The sequence below is a fragment of the Primulina huaijiensis genome, chromosome 2 (assembly GCF_012295235.1).
Source record: "Primulina huaijiensis isolate GDHJ02 chromosome 2, ASM1229523v2, whole genome shotgun sequence".
NCBI classification, from domain to species: Eukaryota; Viridiplantae; Streptophyta; class Magnoliopsida; order Lamiales; family Gesneriaceae; genus Primulina; species Primulina huaijiensis.
Window position 1 is genome coordinate 22600452 of NC_133307.1, and position 19140 is coordinate 22619591.

A 19140-nucleotide genomic window follows, 5' to 3' on the forward strand; every position below is an offset into this window, starting at 1 on the left:
TTGGAATTGAGACAAGATGTTTTGGTCGTAAATCAGATTAAAATATGGCCTACGAAAGTGATAGCCAAGTAAGCCCAGGCCACAAGCCTCTGGGAACCAACGACTTCCTAATTTCTATATATGATTAACTTATTGCTAATGGCAAAAGGGAAACCAAAACATAAAATTCTCATTATACCCTTGTGTTGAGTTTTTCTCTCTCAACGGACGCGTAAATTGTATTTGACTTTTGTGACTACATAGTCCGCAAAAACTATATAATCTATAAAATCGATAAAAATCTAGAATCAATAAAATTTATATAGTTGAATGATATTCAATGTAAATTTTTGTAAAAAATTACTTAAAATAAATTATTTATTAATATTAAAAATTATTCTTACGTATTTTAAAAAATATTAATTAATTAAATAAACATATTGAATAGACTTTAATAATTGAAATTTAATTACAATAAATTTAGTAACATGATTATTGAATCATGTCAAAATATACAATTTAGTGTGTATTTTCTACAAATGTTTCTGGCATAGAATTGCTTCCCCTCAAATAAAATGGTATTTATCTATGTTTTGTCTGATTAAATTGATTCGTGAGATGATTTCATAATAATTTTTGTGGAAAAGAAATGTATGAAGGGTATATATTTATTAATGCTTAAGAGGGGCTTTTCTGTAATTTAAAGATGCCGAATCATCGGGGGACCAATAATAGTGCTGCAATAGATCTAACCTTTAATAACCACAAATTTGATACGGCCCACTCACAATGTGAGGCCCTAAAAACTTTGTCGCTTACACGGATTTGGGCCCACCAATTGTACATTCATACATATTAGAAATATATCATCATTAAAATATATGCATTGTTAATATCTATATGGCAATTTTTTTTTTTTTTTTGCATTAATCAATTCTAATATTATATTATTATTAAAGGTTGTGTTTGGATTGATGGATTCAAATGTTTTTTTTATTGCTCAGAGAAATAAGAACATAAATTTCAGATACACTCATCATATGTTTATATATAATTTCACGTTAACGGCGATGAATTTCAATTTCATCAAATAATAGTATTATTTGAAATGCATTCTAATTTGTCTTACTAATGTGTAGATAAGTAATGTGTGAATTTAAGGTTAAACTAGAATCGAAATATATGAATTTCAAAATCATCTTCCCAAACACTACCTAAATGTCTAAAAAACAAAAGAATGGTGACTTTGTAATTAATGAGAAATCAATAACTTTAAAATGACTTTTAAATTCATATATATATATATTAAAATTTATTGGGAAAATCAAAATATTTATTTTGAATATGTTTTAAAAGTAAGTATTTTGTGAGACGTTTTCACATATTTTTATCTGTGACACTAGTTAACTCGATCTATAATTATCATGAAAAATAATATTTTTGAATTAGGTAAGAGATTCTTCTCATAAATTTGAGTATTATGAGAATTTTTGTGATGTTTCGATATATTTGTATTTATTGAATTTTGAAATCTATCCATAATAGTTTATATTATATTATTCTAAATGAAAGAATAAAACAGACTAATCTGAAATTTATATTAAAAAGTTTTTTTTTTAATTCCCAATTCTTAACATCTAAATACAGCTTAAAATGTAAAAAAAAATAATAATAATAAAACTTGGAAATTTTATTAGAGTATTTTCTGAAGCTAACTTTTTTTCATTTTGAGCCAAGTGCCATGTCTGCGCCTAAAATTTAACAAAAGTTCATGTCATGCGCAAGAATAAATAAAAATCCATTCTTTGAATTTCAACATTTTTGTTGATTAATGTTCTGGCTTGGCGGTGTGTGATCGGAGGAAATTTGGCGATGTTTGGACTATATTTGAAGCTTCATTCACTGAGGTTGCGAGTTTTTCGATTCAAAGAAGCTTATTTTTCCTGGTTTTATGGCTATGTTTGATTGGAACGACGTAGAGGTACGTGGTTACTTATTATTCTTAATTTGTCATAAGTTGAAATTCAAATACTTTCTGGATTTTTATTGCTGGTTAATGGCTTCTAAGTTCTAAGATTGAAAGAACTGGTATTCTATGATTTTCGATCGTGGACTGTGCTTTTTGGAAACTAACAATCGTGCAATCTTTGATTATATTTGGAGTAGAGGAAGTTAAAATTTCACGGTGATTTGCTTGAAGGTCACCCAACTCTTCTTTAGCTTTTTGGGTTTCAGTTTCGCCAACTCCTGAAGTCATTATTGTGGTTCTGTTTGGAATTTGAGTTGAAAGGGATTTTGTTGTTGTGATTTTGTTGTTTTCTTTTATCGTATAGGAATTTGGTGAATGATTTAAATCTTTCACAACAGTTTTAAATCTTTGTTTTGGTAAATACATAAAATTTAAAGTCTTGGGCTATAGTTGTGAGTGACTTATATTGAAATCTAAAACAATATGATAGTCAGACATTCATGCACAGAGGTCACCTCGTCTTTATTTAAGCATTGACGGAGCATGATAATGACTTCGTAGAGAGTATGAACAGAAAATTATTGGTTTTTGATGCAGTTATTTGGAGAAGTGATGGGGAACATATGTTAGGCAGTTCATGAGATTTTTCTTAAAGGTAGAACTGCCAGCAGAAAATAGACTGAACCAGAAACCACTGGGGAAAAAGATGTGAAGTTGGACCTATTGTGACAAGCTGATAACCATGATAGGCTTGATTGTTCTAACGAAAGTAGTCGTCATCCAAATTCTTATTTAATAAGAAAACGATAAAACAAAGAATTACTTTGTTTTTTTAAAAGAACAAAGAACTACTAGTAATACAGGACTTGTGCATGTCCCAAGTGAAGTAAATGTTCTGTGGATTGATGTTGTTAGATGCCTGTATCCCCTGAACCCTTTTACCCAGGGATATTCTCCATTTCAGAAAAACTAGATCCCACAGGGAATTTCTTTGTACCAAACCCGCTTTTGTTGTTGATGGTAGTCCAACTATATCTCTTCTTCATTTCTATCAATCTCACAGAAATCTTATAATTTGATCACATTCAAATCTACAAGTATGGGATTTTCCTTAACTTTTTGTTGTTAGAGCTGTTGTGATATCACAATCACAGGGCGGGTGATGTATGTAATTTGAAATTTTACTTGATAGGTTCAATATCATCTAACGCCCATTTATTGTTGCTTTGCAAAAGTAATTAACCCAAATTTTTATATAACTCAAATTGTTATATATGTTAATTAATCTTTGAAGTTCTTGCAATCTTCCTTCACCAACTAATGTTGAATAGGGGGTATCTAAATCACTCATCCTTTGTGCCATGATATCATTGTCATAGTGTGGATCAATCGGCTATTTTTTTGAGTTGGCACCTACCGTTGTAAGATATGACTCTAATGCATGCCACTTTTTGTTCTGGAAGTTAAAGAGATGACTCACATGACACTTTGTCCAGCATGGCTGACACCGGAAAATAGAGGAGAAGTAGGAGGTAGCACAAGGCAAGACTCAACACTCACCACTGGCAGTGGAAGCATGGTGGTCTTCGGAATTCCATGAAGCCTTACTAATTCCTTAGAAATAAAGATCAGCTACATGTATCCAAGGTCTTGGTGCAAGAAACAAAATGTGCCATTTTAGAGAATCGATCGACAACCACCATGACTGAATCTTTGTTCCTTTGAGTGCGAGGCAATCCAACCACAAAGTCCATACTTACATCTTCCCATGGGGCATGAACCCGTTTGTACTAGTAATGGAATGTATAAACCGGTGTTTTGGCCATGACTTTTGGCAATGTGACAAGTTCTACACCTTTCAACACATTTCTTGACATCTCGGTCTATTCGTGCCCAATAAGAATTTTCTTGAATAAGTTCAAGAGTCTTATCTCTACCAAAATATTCAGCAAGATCTCCACTGTGAGCTTCATTGATGATTGCTTGCCTTAGAGAACAATCGGGAACACATAAAAGCTTGTCTTTGAAGAAAAAGTCATCGTGAATCAAGAAGAGCTTGAATGGAACCTTCAAGCATTCATCCCAAATCTTACCAAAATATGGATCATTCTTGTGGAGATCTTTTTGCTTGAGATTGTGATATTTGAAAAAACATCTTGACAATAATTATCCGGAAAAAATTTATTGCGTAATTCCTTTTTCATTTTTTCCCACGTTTTAATCTTTTGCTTGCCATCACGAGCACATTGCTTCTTTAGGTGCTCCCACCAAATGGATGCATATTTCTTCAACTTGATAGCAACAAACTTCACTTTACGATTCTCATAATTTTTTTGAATTCAAACACTCTTTCAACGGAGTTGAGCCAATCTATGAATCCATTAGGATCATTTCTTCCATCAAAATCTGGAATGTCAACTTTAAAGTCAAAGTCAAAAGATTTCTCGCGAACATTGTTCCTTTCGATATCTATGACCCCGAGATGCATTATCACTTGAATCTTCATTTCCATCACCGTGAAATGGATTAAAACCCATTTCATTATCTGCAGAATCAGCCAACGACGACCCTCAACATCATGTTCCAAAGTTCACCAAGTGCAAGACGTTGCTTGAGTTGTTGCACTTGTCTTCTTAAGTCATCCAACTTGATATCACGAAGGTCCCTTTGATGAGCTGCAGGATCATCAATATTTGGCATATGTCTTCTACGACCAGCCATTGAAAACCAAAGCTCTGGTACCAACTTGACACCGGAAAATGCAGGAGAAGTAGGAGGTAGCACAAGGCAAGACTCAACACTCACCACTCTAGGGAATCCACCAAAGAGTTTATAGCAATAACAAAAAGATAAATCTTCTAACAAGCTTAAGAACTCAAAAATATGTTTTATAATCTGAAATATATTCTGCCTCCCACAAAAGATGGCCTTTATAGGCAAGACTTGGAACCACTCTCCGAGATGAGTCAAAAGCATTAAATGACATTTGATGTTTCCTAAGGCCTTGAGAATGAAAAGTGAGTCTAACAACGGAAAAGCTGATGCAAAGTTATTGAAGACTTATCAGCTTTCAAGTACCAAGAATAAAATCACCAAGAGTACCAAAAGTTGGTTGAACATTCCAAATTCCCGAGTAGCAGCACCATCCTGGCAGACTTCAGTAAAATTGCCATAACTTTCTGCACCGTTTTTTAAATTGAAAACTGGACATCTGTGGCTTTCCAATGATAAATGGCTTGCTCTGTAACTCGTTCCCAATAGATACAGTTTAATCCTTGAAGTTGTCACAAAAATCTGTGTCAATGGCCATGCCTCCCCTAGTGTTCTAGTTATGGAACTGCTCTGATATAATTCAATTGGTTGGAAACATTCAATCGAGACTGCATATAATCAGCTCCATACCAACATACTTGTAACTGTTTTGGTGAAATCATTGTAAATTCTTTCAAATATGTCCACAAACCAATGTTAAGGAGGGGTATTATTATAGATACCTCGTGGGACAAAGTGTTACTCACATGAAAGTCATCCATGATCATGTTTTGGGGCATTGATTTTTGGGTGGACTTTGAAAGAATTTATAAAATTGTAAAAGATATTTCTTGAACAAATTGAGTTAGTCATTTGAATAATGATGATGTATGCGAAGAAGTTTAGGTATCAATAATGTAAGTTCTCAAAGTTAAGAAGGTCATGGAAGCTTATGGGTGTCCGATACAAAATACAAAGCTAAGGCACATGGAACACGTAAAAAATATGAGATTGATTACATGGATACTTATACGCATTTCCGAATTTGAATTCCATCGAAATTTTATCATCATAAGGCTGAAACTCCTTCAATTGGATGTGAGAGAGGAATTGTAATTCAAAAATTGTATTCTTGAATTGATGCCATATTATTTAGATAAGAAATTTCAACATAGGTAGTTTTGCCTCATGTTGCCTTCAAAATCCATACAACAACAACAAAAACAAGCATTTATCCTACTAAGTGGGGATAGACTATATGGATCCTGCTACAATATTGTGTTCTATCAGCTACATTATCCTCATATATTGCTAACCATTTTTTTTTAAAATTTTCGTCTTCTTTGCTTAATGTGTATATTTGTCATGGTCTCTTATATCACCTAAATAATTTAGGCATTTATTGGTCGCCAAAGTACATATCAGCACCATTTAAATGTGAATCTTGAAGTTTTTCCGTCGCACTCCCAAATTTATCTCTAATTTGTGGTAAATCGTCATGCTGTGTGATCTGGATGTTAGCATGATGTATCGTGTTTTGTGTTCTAGATCTCATGCTTGTATTCTAGAGAGTAATTCGTCACATTGTGTGATCTGGACGGGATCTAGTGGATCCTTCCTTGGTTGTTCAATCTTCCATAAACAAACTCTGTCTTTTTACTTTCTACATTTACTTTGCTATGCTTGTATGCTGATTATGTATGCATGAGTGCTTATAATATAATATATTCCGCAAACTTAAGTATTATAATAAAGCCTAAACTTTATATCAAATAAGATTCGAAGCTTAATGTCATGGACCCAAACAATTCAATCTAGCACATAACGCAAACAGGTCAAGATGCAAAGCCCAATGACATAACTTACCAATGACTCAGCCATGTAAAATTCAAGAATAAACATTAGAGAATTCTACAAGGATTGATAGGATCTTTATTTATTTTTCATTTTAGCCATACATGACATAATTTCAGAATTTAATAATGCATGAAATCACGCCTTTCATAAATAAGTGATGACTCTTCTTTTGTATTTTAATTGCTCAAGTGGTGAATAAAAGGACATCTTGAATTCCAATAATTACTTTACTAAAAGAGATCGAGGGGTTCTCTCAAGGACCGAGCCTCCAAAGTCTATTATAAAGATAATGAAAAAAGGAAAAAAAAACGCAAACCAATATCGGAACTCAAAGATCGATCTATCAATCGTCCTATAACTAGATCCCTCTACCAAGCACCATAACACTTAACAGCCTAGAATCAACTTATGGTTTAAAAGTTTTAAAGATGTTTAAAATAATTCAGTAAGTTTATTCAACCCTTTTTAGACCTTATTTAATGTTTATTTAACATTCATCGAACTACCTCTGCTCGGACTTTCCAAGTGGTTACCATTTTTCGAGTGGAGAAATCCGTTGTTACGGTTGTACACCGCTAGTCATTATGACCTGAGATAATGATATGCTTTGACTCGTTTACTGACTCCATGAGGGTCATCAAGTGGCGAGATTTTGTGTAGTTACGATACATATAGGAGCCGATGCATCGTAGTCGGTGATTTACCGCTCGTCTACGGATGTGAATATCTTATGTGATCTATTGAGATCACAGTGTATGGAATCTCTGGCCATGATATGTGCTTAGGAAGAAAAGAGTTTCTTAGTTGCACATGCGATGCCACTGTGAATACTCAAAGATATTTCACATTATCTTGCCCATCGTTTTATGTCCACACATTCACCTTGACATCTTTATCAATGTGACTCTCATGTTTTGCTCATGTGTATAACCCAACATTCAACTCGATATAAATGTGCTTGCAAAATCTATATATGCAAAAAATGTCTCACTTTATATATGGAATAAAAACTTTGTTGCTGTAGTGTGAATATGACCGCAAAACAAATTTAACAACTGTATATTCAACCGTATAGTGAATACAAGCACTTTTAATAATTTGTTCTGCCTGTCTTCTCACTGTCAAATTGCCTGTGATTTTCTTTTTATCAATTTGATCTATGCTTTTGTGAGCGCATGTATGAAGATTATGATTGATGTTTGATGGAAGATCCTTACTTTTTGTCTCTTCTAATTTAGAATACAACAACATTCTTGATTTTTTTATTACAATGAGAGTAGGGGGTTTTATAATTTAACGTGAGATCAAAAGTTTATGTCACTACACCATTCAGAGGTTGACAACAACATTCATGATATTTTCTAGACTTTTTTTGTGCTTGAAGCTAATCCTTCCAATCTAGATTTCCATGTTGAAATTTAGAGAGAGAGTGATTTTCCAATAAGATGTGATATATTAAGATTACAATGTATCTTTTATGTGATTTCCATATTTATCGGTAGAACATTATATTATTATTGTTTATCCACAAACTACTTAAATCTTGTATTATGTTGTATTTTTTTCTTTTCTATGTCTGCATATTATATATAAAACTTGAGGCCTTGGTGACCCGACTTTGTGACACTAGTTGAAATTTATAAAATTGCTTCTATCAACGTAAAAAAGTATTATTTTCTCATTAAATAAAAATATCATAAAAACTCATTTTTTGTATATTTATAATTTACCCATCATTATCATATCTCATCGACTTTTGAAAATTCAAAAATTCACATATCATCTTAGTATAATTGCATCATTACTTTTCTTAAAAAATAACACATTACACAAATATTTTCAATATAAATTTTTATAGTTTTATATGAAAATTAACTAAACTCTAAAAATAATTGCTCTCAAAGAACCAACAGTATAAGTTGAAACGTGTGCATAGTGACACTAGTTTATATTATTTGCAATCCAACCAGAAATTTTTCAAAATATAAGTAAAATGGCTCGGATATTCTTCAATGTTCTTCACACAAAATGGTTGTAGATGAAGTCGATTGTATTCCTTAAGTGATGATCCACTTTTCACGGAACAATCATTTGTTTTCTGCACTTCTAGATCTTTGACAAGGTTAACACAATGAGCTTGTCCATTTATTGGAATAGCATCCACAAGAAAGTTGTAGTCTTTTCTCTCAACTTTCCACTGCATCAAGGATAAACTATGTTTCCAAATGTTAGAAATATGATCAAACACCAAACTCCTTTTCTCTGAACCATTTCATTTGAGAAATTGAGAGCAACCTCTTTACCTTGACACATGCTGATGTGGGTTGAGCTATGAGAATATGATTTGGATCCTTCCTTGTTAGCTTTACAGTGCCACAATAATCATGTCTTTGCCAGCTGAGGAGATGTACTTGCAATAGTGCCTGCTGGACATACTGAGCCAGTGAGCCTAAATGAATTGCTACAGTGTGCCCTTAAACTTGGTTTCCCTAGAACATTCTGAAGTGTTCTACACTTCGATAACTTTATTTTGCTGCATCATCTTCAAATGATTTCTAATAACTACACCCGTGCTAGCAATTCCTTCTATTGTAAAATTTAATTAATCGCTGGATTGGACTTTTGTGATGACACGTATATTTTGATGAGTTCTGTGCCTAAATTGGAAGGATAAACAATTTAATTCATTTTGTTGTAATATAACTCCCATATGGCAAATTCTACTTCTTGATGCGTCTTAATATTCTTCTTTCTCATTGAGTCATTTGAACATATGCATAATGAGGATCTCACTTCTCTATTTTTTCTATTATATTCAGTTAACAAATATAACATGGGGTGAGACTGGGGAAAGCGATGATCACATTGTTCCATATCCTAATCGAAATGAGGAAAATCGTGTGGTTTTATTTGGAGATTTGGCAAACAAGGAAACAAATATTGAAACTTCTGATGTTAGCCACATTAAACAAAAAAAGCCTCCTACCAACACTGATTGTCAGGTTGAGTTAGCTAACATTTCTAAATATAACATTCGCGATCATTCTCCGGAATTTGGCCTCGATTTATGGCCCGATGTTTCAGATACATCTGTTGTCGACGTTGTGAAGAACAATCTTGATATTATGGGAACTAATGGATCTAAGAGCATTACTAATAGTTTGGAAGATGGCTTCTCAACAGGTAATGCCTCAAATTTGATTTTACTAAATTAATTTTCTCCAATGTCTACAAAAATGCATCAGTTCTAATATTTTTTTAAATCTTTTTACAGATGAGATTCCTCAGTTTGACAAAGCTTCTGAAAATCTTCAAAACCCATCAGAAGACACCGAAAAAAGTGATCATGTTCACTATGACTGGGCAAACATTGAAAGCTTCGATGACCTGGATAGGATATTCAAGTAATTTAAATCTTTAATATTTTCTGTCTTTCAATTAGAAACCAAGTTCTTCATACTATTTCATGGCATTTAATTTGCTTGAAGAGACAAAATCTTTTCTTTTTCAAATGAATTCTTTTCGTGATTATTGAAGGATAATAACAGGTGAAAAAATTCATCGTTATGATACCTTAAGTCTATTTTGGCTTCCTAGAATATAGACACGGCCGTATAATATCTTTTGAACGCGCTATCATATACAAGTAGGGTGTAAATGAACCGAATCGAGTCGAATATGAAGAAAATTTTAATGCTTGTATTTGGCTCGAATTAGATATATTCGAGCTTGATTTTGATTTCGCGGGTGAATAGGTAAACAAAATTTGCTCGCATTGAAAAATTTGAATATGTTTGCGAGCTGTACAAATTATTGTTCAACATTAAATACTCGAAATACATCTATTAATATATAAATATATTATATAAAATATTAAAACTCACAAGCAGATCACAAGCTATTGAACAAAATATTTGGTATTAAGTTCGTTCGGAAAAAAATCATATATCTTCGAGTTCGGCTCGAATTCGATTATTTCCAATACAAATAAGATTTTTCGATCTGGCTAGCTGGCTCGATTCGTTTGATCTCCTTTATACAAGGGCTTCAATCTGGACACCTCATAAATTATGTCTAAAATACAAAAAATCAACATTTATGTTTTAATGGTGATCACTTAAATAGAGTTACACTGCATGCTCACAAGCCCCTCCGAAAACCCTTAAAATTGAAAAATGAAGTGGGAAACAAACCTTTAGATATTCAGCCAAATAAATTGAACGGCTATAACACAACCTCTACAACCTTCAACCCAAGGGTGATTTGAAATTTAAAACTCTTGATAGCATCCTGTTAATTAGGTATATGATAATTAGAATAGCGTCCCTTATAAGTATTTAGGTACTTTAGCGGTCACGATTAGAGACCTAGCTACTTCTACAAGGTGTCTATTTTCTCTCTCCGCCATCTCATCTTATCATGGTATCTAAATAAAATAGCAATGATGAATTTCATCCTTTTCCTGAAACAAATATCCCAAAATTTGATTAAAATACTCATTCCGATTATCGGCATTGTGTAAAAGTTTCTAAAAATTTGTCCAGCTTCTGATTTTTAGATAAACCCAGCTTAAACATGTATGATCATCAATAAATCCGAGAAACTATTTTCCAGAAATAGTTGGGGTTCTAAATGGTCCCCTTTACATCACTGAATGCTGAGCTTGTCCACTCAAGTTATCCTAGCCCTCTAAGTAGTAGAGACCTCCATTTGCTCTAGCACTGCCAGTCGTCCTATAGTCCAGAGCCTATTAAAAGGTGAATTCGAGGAAACTATAGCATAACACTTCAAGTAGCGGTTTCATTTGCTAATGGATAACAGGTTAGATAAAAGAAATATTATGAAACTGTAAAACATTAGGCAGAGTCAAAGTTTTGGAAACAATAATAGGAAAGGGATCGCTTTCTTAATGATCTTTCTAGAAGAAGGTCATTTTAACAATTTTTCTAGTTACTTCGTTCTCTGTTTCTATTTGAGAGTTGGCGGTGGCTGAGAGAACCATAAGCTATTTTAATTTTCTGGTCTTCTGCACAAGGCGAATAGAATAGCACAATTTGGAGAATTCAATCATATGATGAGAAACGTACAAAATCTATTTTCCAATAATACGAAGATATGATAGATGCAACAAGAACAGATTGTAAATAGGTATCTTCCCGGGCTAAGAAAATAGAGAATGATGAAAGAGCGGAGTGTGAAAATTCTGTGGATTGGAGTTATTCAATTTATTTAACTGTTCCTTATTTAAAGGCCATGGCCCTGAGGAATTCTGAGCTATGTTGTTTTTCATGTCCACGGTGATAGGCCTTTGAACCACCACACCTTTTTTGTTTAAATGTTTTTGTTTTAGAGTTCGGTGGCTTCCCATGCAAGTCCCAACAGGTGTCTCCAGTATGCTGGGTATTTCACATTGATAGCACAAAAGGTCATCCTTTATAACCTATCAAGATTGTGCTCTAGAGAAGGTACTTTTGCTCACCAGAGCCGAAATCAACAGTTTTTTCATTCATCATCATTTGCTTTCTCCCTTCCTCAATGCGGACTTTACCGACAACTTTGCTTAGTGACGGCAGAGGTTTTCGGCCCAATATTCTTACTCTGAGTTCATCTAGTTCTCTGTTTGGGCTGGCAAAAAATTCATCAACTCAATCGTTCTCCATACGTTTATGGTATTTAAAGTTATCAGGTCTGAATTCCCATGAAATTTCATAACAAAGGTCCAGCTCCTGCCACATTGCCTTCACGTTGTTGTATCATTCAGTCACCCCCTTCTCACCTTTCCACGGAGTAGTCGTTAACTCGAAAAGCTAGGATGAATTTTCCAGATCATAGTAGGTGTCGCAAACCGCATCCTATACGTCTTTCACGGTGGGTAGGAACAAGTATGTCTTCCCAGTTGATGGTTCCACAAAGTCAATAAGCCAAACCATAACAATGAGTTCTCAGATTTCCATTTGCCCACTTTGAATTAAATATTGCTGGTTCTGAATTTCCAGCGTTAAATATCCCAAGCTTCCTCGCAACTAGCGGGAATGTGTTATTATTATGATGATGAAATCACCCTTCCTTTGAAGTCGATTACCTACTTGAGCCTCCAATCGGTGATGCATATGGAGATTTCATGCTTTCAACCTCGTCGGATGACACAGTATTCTGATTGTCATTTGATGATCCATACATGTTTGAGAGTTTAATACACAGATTGTCACTCAGATCCAGAAATGCTAATTGAATTGAGGTGTTTTAACACCGTAGGATTCACAGGGTATGCATATGGATGTTTCACGCTTCCAACCTTGTTGGTTGTTGGAGGACATACTACTCTGATTGTCGCCCGATCCAGACATGTTTGGGATTTTAATACCTAATTTTCCCAGTGGTTAATAAAGCTGAGGGATCTAATACCATGTAGGCAGCAGAAGAGACGACATAAGAGTGTGAGATAAAGTCATCATGAGAAAAAAATGATTTTCTTGTATTATTATTATTCTTTCTTGTGATGAACAAAATACAAGGCCCTCTAAATTAAACAGAATACTTTTTCCTAATTCTAGGTAACAATCCCTCGCGTTTAGACGCTACACAATATTCTATCCTTTAGTCTATCTACTTGGGAAATAATATTAACAAAATATTTCTGGATAAATACAAATATTTGCTTCCATTTCTTGAAAATTTAGTACCCTCACAAGTGGTATTTTGCAGTCATGATAACCCAATATTTGGAGATATAAATGTTGGTTATGCGGATGAGTCATGGTCGTCTTGCAAGGATGGAAATAGCTGCCCGTCCAAAATTACTCGTAAATCTAGTGATTCTTCTAATTGGCCACTTGTTGAATTAAGGCCCGTATCAGATGATAAAGCTCAACATACACTTGATTTGGAGGAGTCTTTTATTTCTGTGTCTGAGAAACTGCTTGGGAACAAATCTCAATCTCAGGATGTACAGGCAAGAAAAGCTACTATTGAACATTTTGTAGGTAACAATAAGCTATTTATGAACGAGGAGGTATGAAGGATTATGTTTGCAATATTGTTCGGTGGTTGTTTTCTTTTTTGCTTGCATTTTAAATTGCGTCATTTAATTGTTGTCTGAATCCATGTATATAATTAACTGAATAGGATGCACTTTCAGTATTTTTTTACTCGCTTTTCTCAGACTCCTGGGATCGATGAAAACAGCCAAGTGTTGCCCGAGCAACTGGATGACTATAGTGCTGCTACAGTAAATGCATTCCCATTGAAGGTAACCTTTTCATCCACTCTTTGTGGAGAAAGCACTCTTGTACTCGAGAAACACTTCAATCTCTGTACAAAGAAGCTATTCTTCTCTCATCTGTGCTACTCTTCACATCCTAAATGATGATGGCGATGATGATAAAAGAAAAAAAAATTGGGAAGGATGGAAATTTCTGTTGCACATAAACACAAGTTTCATTGTCAGATAATTTTCTGAAGCTTTCACGAGATTTAACTTTAGATGTGTTAGAATTCTGTGCTGCCTTCACATGTTGAAGTAAAACTACATCGATAATGCGTGGATGTAAGTATTTGAAATTATACGTATTTATAACCACAAAACAGCATAACTTAAAATAACGGCCAAACTGACCATGACTCAATACCAGACACGGTGGAACCAGGAAAATTTCTATACATCTTGGCCTCTCATACAAAATGATTTGTATATGATAAACTGTGTTCTCTCCTCACTGTGAACCAATAGAAGCACACGTGGTTTATTATTTTTCTCTGTGTGATCGGCTTCTTTTTATTGTTTCAACGTCAGATTGTTTCTCTAGTTGCTTTCATGTGTTCAGGGTAATGAACAAAAGAGATTTACGAAGGACCAGAAATTGAAAGAAACAAACAAGAAACAGATGTATGATTTATGTGCTATGCGGTCCACAACACAGAGCATGTTTGAGCAAGTCAATGATCAATATGCAGTGTCAATGTTCAAAGCATGTCCACCTTTGGTTGTTAGGAAGCAAAAGCAGGTCCAGAGATCCGAGCCATTCCAACGAAAGAACTTTTCTGGTCCACTTTTGGCACCTCCTTTATATGGGAATATGGTGTATCACTACCCCAGAACATCTCACTTATCGTCAAAGTTTCAGCCTGTTGGAGGCAACCGTAAACTTGCTTGTGCAACTCCTGTGAAAAAGTCAGTGGATGCTGCAACAAATCCTCCAGCAATGACTCCCGAGGAGAAAATTGAAAAGTTAAGGAGGCGGCAACAATTGAGAGTGATTATTGCAATTCAGAAACAGCAGCAGCAAATTGGTAATCCTGTGTCATTAGAGAATTCAACCATCAAAGGAGGAAATGTTGAAGTTGATGAATATATTAGCGGCTTTCCTTCCCTTGACCAGAACTCAGCCATAGGACATGATGATAACAATGCGGTCACCATGCCGTTAAGCATTTGCCCCATGGAGGAATCGGTACTTCAACGACTTCAAGATACCATTTCTAGAGTTAATAATCTAACCACCCTTGGAATATTTTTTCCTTGTCATATTGAAAAGTTGAATTAACTCCTAACCAAAAACTAACTTTTTACAGTTGGACATGCGAACAAGGCTTTGCATCAGGGACAGCTTGTTTCGACTCGCAAAAAGTGCTATACAGAGACATTGTTCTGGTGATACAAGCAGTGCCAACACCAGGACCAGAGATGAAATTAACAAAGCTATTGACAATCATGAGGGGTTAGTTAACAGTCTGCTGGTCATCTCAGAGCATGCCGTTCTTCTTGTTACTCGATTTAGTGTTCGGCTTTATTCTTTGTGGTTTATGAATAATTTACGGTGTTTTGGAATTTTCCTTGATTTAAGCCTTAGGTTTGCAAAGCACATAATGTTATCTTATCTCGAAATTATTTGGAAAAAAGGGTAATGTTTGGCCATTGGATAAATTTATATTTCAAAAGTGTTTTTAACAAATTTTCAGTCCTCATATCCGGGCACACATTAAATGCTCGAGTCTCAGCTTTTTTATTAGAGAACAAATTTGGTTAACTTTGATCTAGGATTGCTATTTTCTTATTTCTTGACTGATTCGACAGGTTTACTGGAATACCAGATGTAGAGACGAATACCAATCCAATAGATCGGATTGTGGCACATTTGCTTTTCCACACGCCTATGGAGTCCTCAGGAGAACTTTTGGAGACCCCCGATACACCTGTATCTGCTACTCCCTTCTATGAGAAGAAAACATATTCATCAAAAAGTTTAGCAAATGGATATGTTCCCGAGAGGTTTGAAAGCCCACAAGTAATGTTTCCTCATGCATCAAAAATCCCATCTACCAATGTTGGAAAAGTTCAGTCCAAGAATGTACCCTGCTTAGATTCTGTTGAAAATGCATCAAGAGATGGAGCTACTGTAGCCGGTGGGCATGTGAATGCTGAAGCACCCAAATCTCGGTGATGGTAATTTCTTGATCTCTTCCAAAATATTATCATGCGGCAATTTCATGTGTCCATTGGTAATATCTTAAATTTTATAATCACCCAACTGGATCCTTTCTGGGGTTTGTTGCAGAGTACCTGCATTTAGTAATATCAAAGAAGTTTTTATATCAGAGCACAAGAAAATTCTGGTAGTCATATCTCAAAGTATTCGTGTTCGTTTGTTTGTGTTCCAGTTTTCATCTCTTGTTTAAATCCTTGAAGAACGGCTTCAGAATTTGCCAATCTCCTGTGAATTGTGTGTATCAACATGTCTCTTGACTTTCTTTGTAATAAACTTCACATCCGTCCTAATTCTTCTACACGTGTGTCGTGAAACAATGTTTTAATAATAAGTGTTATTTTGGAAATATAAAATTTTTGGGCATCGCTAACTATGTGACGTAAAGGTTGATACATTAGAAATTTATTTTGTTTTTTGTTTCTTGGGATACATGATACATTTGACTTTTTTAGGCAAGGCGCAATTGTATAATTTACTTGAAATTTTCTAAAATAAGTAAGTTTTGGCTTTTATTTCTGCAAAGTTTGTGATTCAAACATGCAGTGAAATCAACAAGAGAATTGAATCATTCCTCACCTTAACCGCATCCCCAAGGTCTCAAATCATATGTTAGAATTATCTGTGAAGTTTTTTAACATAATTTTTTTGTAAGTATTTTAAAAACTAGTCATTTAAAAAGTTGTGTTACCATGCAAAGTCTGGTTTCCATAAACTTTTACAATGGTCCGCAATTGTGAATCGATTAAATTGCAAGAAACATAACCAAAAAAAAAAAAAATCGTCGAATAAACTCATGCTAAGTTTGGAAAGCATCACAATGATGATGTTACATATGGTGTTCGTGGTAGATGAGATCCTACCTATGTGGGTACTACCCTCACTTCATTTCAACGGGTAAGATCTTGCCACACATATAATTTCCAAAAAAAAAAGTAGGTCTTATATATGCATGGGCAAATCTTGGTCATCCATCCTATCATGAGGGCAATGCCCACATGGGTAGGATGAAATAAACCGGTGTTCGTCTGCAGTCACATTTGAACTTTGAAACAAAATCGGGACATGTATTTTGGATTTCGAATGGGAACCGCACTTGTAGGTCTGCATGATAATATAAAACAAACCACTTTAAGTTATATTTTAGTCAGAAAGTGGACAACTGCACCTAAAATTTATAAAATCACCTAAAATATTCAACAATTGATTTTAAAATCACAATTTGTTCACACTCTTGTATCTTACATATAGAATGATTATTTCAGCAATCTTTCATGTTAAGTAACAATTAACGACAAGAAACCATCAATCAGTTCTGTCACCAAAAGAACATCTCACTATAATGTACGAAGAAAAAAAAGTGGCATTGAAACTTCGAAATATAAAACACGATCTAGACAACCATTCTGATTTTGAAAAAGATCAAAGTTAAACCAACATGCCAACAGGAATAAGCGCAAACAGCAGTGCAACTGAGTTATGCAACTATCATCAACTGTGAACAAAGGAATCAACATGTAGAGCAGTTCAAGTAAACTGTATCGTGATCATTCAAACAATTCAACTGCTAGAGATTTAGATTTCCAATTCTGCTTCAGTAACAGGGCTAAAAAAATGCCAACTCGAACCATGGAAGGCTCGGAAAGAATCGTCAGAAAAAGTTTTAATCTTAACCTCTTCAGAGAATTTCTTGACAGCCAAGATGTGCTTTCGTGAGTTAGAAACAGCAAGATTCTTACAAAGTGACATGTGCTGCTCGTAGGAACCAAAACTATTCCCAAATAGTACAAGACGAATCAATCGATCCATTACCCAGTTTACTTCCAAGAGATTCTCGTAAAGGTCTGCTTCACAGTGTGGCATGAAGAATAGGGTAGGCTTTTGGACTTGTCGACGGCCCTGTTCATTGACAGACAGAACGGAACAACCAAGAGAATTCAAAACTTTTGATTCTGTCAAAGAAATAATTGGATCAAAAACTTGTATTTCTCCAATCCAAGAAAATTTTCTCTTCATCAAAATTGCGAGGCTAAGTTGAAATCGAGGGAGTTCAAATGACTCAATGCTACCAATCCCATAAATTACCATCTGCATCTTTTCTTCCGAGCCCAGAACCTTAAGAAACCTATTCAACATATCCGGATTCTGCATCTGCTCCAAGAAAGAACTGAAGAAGTCAGAAACCTCAAGTTTCTGAAAATAAATCTGCATTTTCTGCATCAATTTGGATTCCCTCGCAGGATCTGCTTCCGTATCTATTGGAGTCCATGATTGCTCTTCTTTTTGTCGAATCGGGACCCCAGAATTGCCGAAACTTCTATTCTTCTTTCCACGACGTGGCAGAACGACGGTCCACTCTTCAGCCGGGCTAGATTCTTCTGAGGAGAGGTTTTTCACAGCAGCAGCCATTCATTCAGGCACAGAATTCAGAACAGCATATACATTCAATTTGTGAGCAATTTTCGTCCTTGTAGCTAAAGAATAAATACCAGTTTTAATTGAAATCAGACGAATTCCACTCCAATTTAAAACTGAATTCGACGCAGAATAAGCTGATTCAAACTCAAGGTTTTCAATTTCCAACTTCCCCATTTCAATTTGTAACCACAAGTCCTATAATATACATATAATTTGAAGGGAAAAAAAGGTTATAGAAAGCTACCTTAAGAAAGGTAACATGCACTTTGACCGGGCAAATACGAACCACGGGAGAATCTCAATTACTTGACGGGAATGAACTTTCCAATGGAACTGGAATGAACTTTCCGATGGAACTGGAGTAGGAAAGCGTCGACCTCCGCCACCTCAAAGAGGAAAATTGGGAAGCTTAATCGGGCCGAGCTGGGTGTGTTTGGTACTAAGATATCATGTTTAAACGCATCGAATCGAGTGCAGAAAAATTTAATACTCAGATTCGCTCAAAATGAATATATTAAGTTCGATTTCGATTCTAAACTTGAGTTTTTTTAAAAAATTGTTCGAGTTCGGCTCGAAATATTCGAATATGTTCGTCAATATTCGAACTATTGCTCGAAAATAAATACTTGAAATACTCGGAATCTATTTATTTAATATATATTTATATTATATTAATAAAATATC

General features: G+C 34.6%; 2 protein-coding genes across 7 annotated transcripts; one reads left to right on the forward strand and one right to left on the reverse strand.

Annotated features, from left to right (window-relative positions):
* The first annotated feature begins 1659 nt into the window (after nt 1-1659).
* On the forward strand, nt 1660-16331 carry LOC140970598 (protein LNK2-like). Of its 6 annotated transcripts, none has more exons than XM_073432394.1 (9): nt 1660-1960; nt 9376-9739; nt 9831-9960; nt 13262-13568; nt 13719-13805; nt 14362-15039; nt 15128-15273; nt 15630-15998; nt 16111-16331. In XM_073432394.1, exons 1-8 carry the CDS (start codon nt 1931-1933, stop codon nt 15994-15996), a joined length of 2109 nt encoding a protein of 702 aa, XP_073288495.1. In that variant the 5' UTR covers nt 1660-1930; the 3' UTR covers nt 15997-15998; nt 16111-16331. The 6 variants fall into 6 exon arrangements, with proteins under 6 accessions (XP_073288495.1, XP_073288494.1, XP_073288497.1 ...); XM_073432399.1 differs by lacking the exon at nt 1660-1960 and adding an exon at nt 2027-2179 and having other exon boundaries at nt 9376-9558; nt 9641-9739; nt 15630-16331; XM_073432393.1 differs by having other exon boundaries at nt 15630-16331.
* Nucleotides 16332-17308: 977 nt separating this feature from the next.
* Nucleotides 17309-18923, reverse strand: LOC140970599 (protein SENSITIVITY TO RED LIGHT REDUCED 1-like). Its single transcript, XM_073432400.1, has 2 exons — nt 18701-18923; nt 17309-18512 (listed from the first exon to the last, which is right to left on the reverse strand). The coding sequence occupies exon 2, from the start codon at nt 18445-18447 to the stop codon at nt 17614-17616; it is 834 nt and encodes a 277-aa protein (XP_073288501.1). The 5' UTR covers nt 18448-18512; nt 18701-18923; the 3' UTR covers nt 17309-17613.
* Nucleotides 18924-19140: the final 217 nt, after the last annotated feature.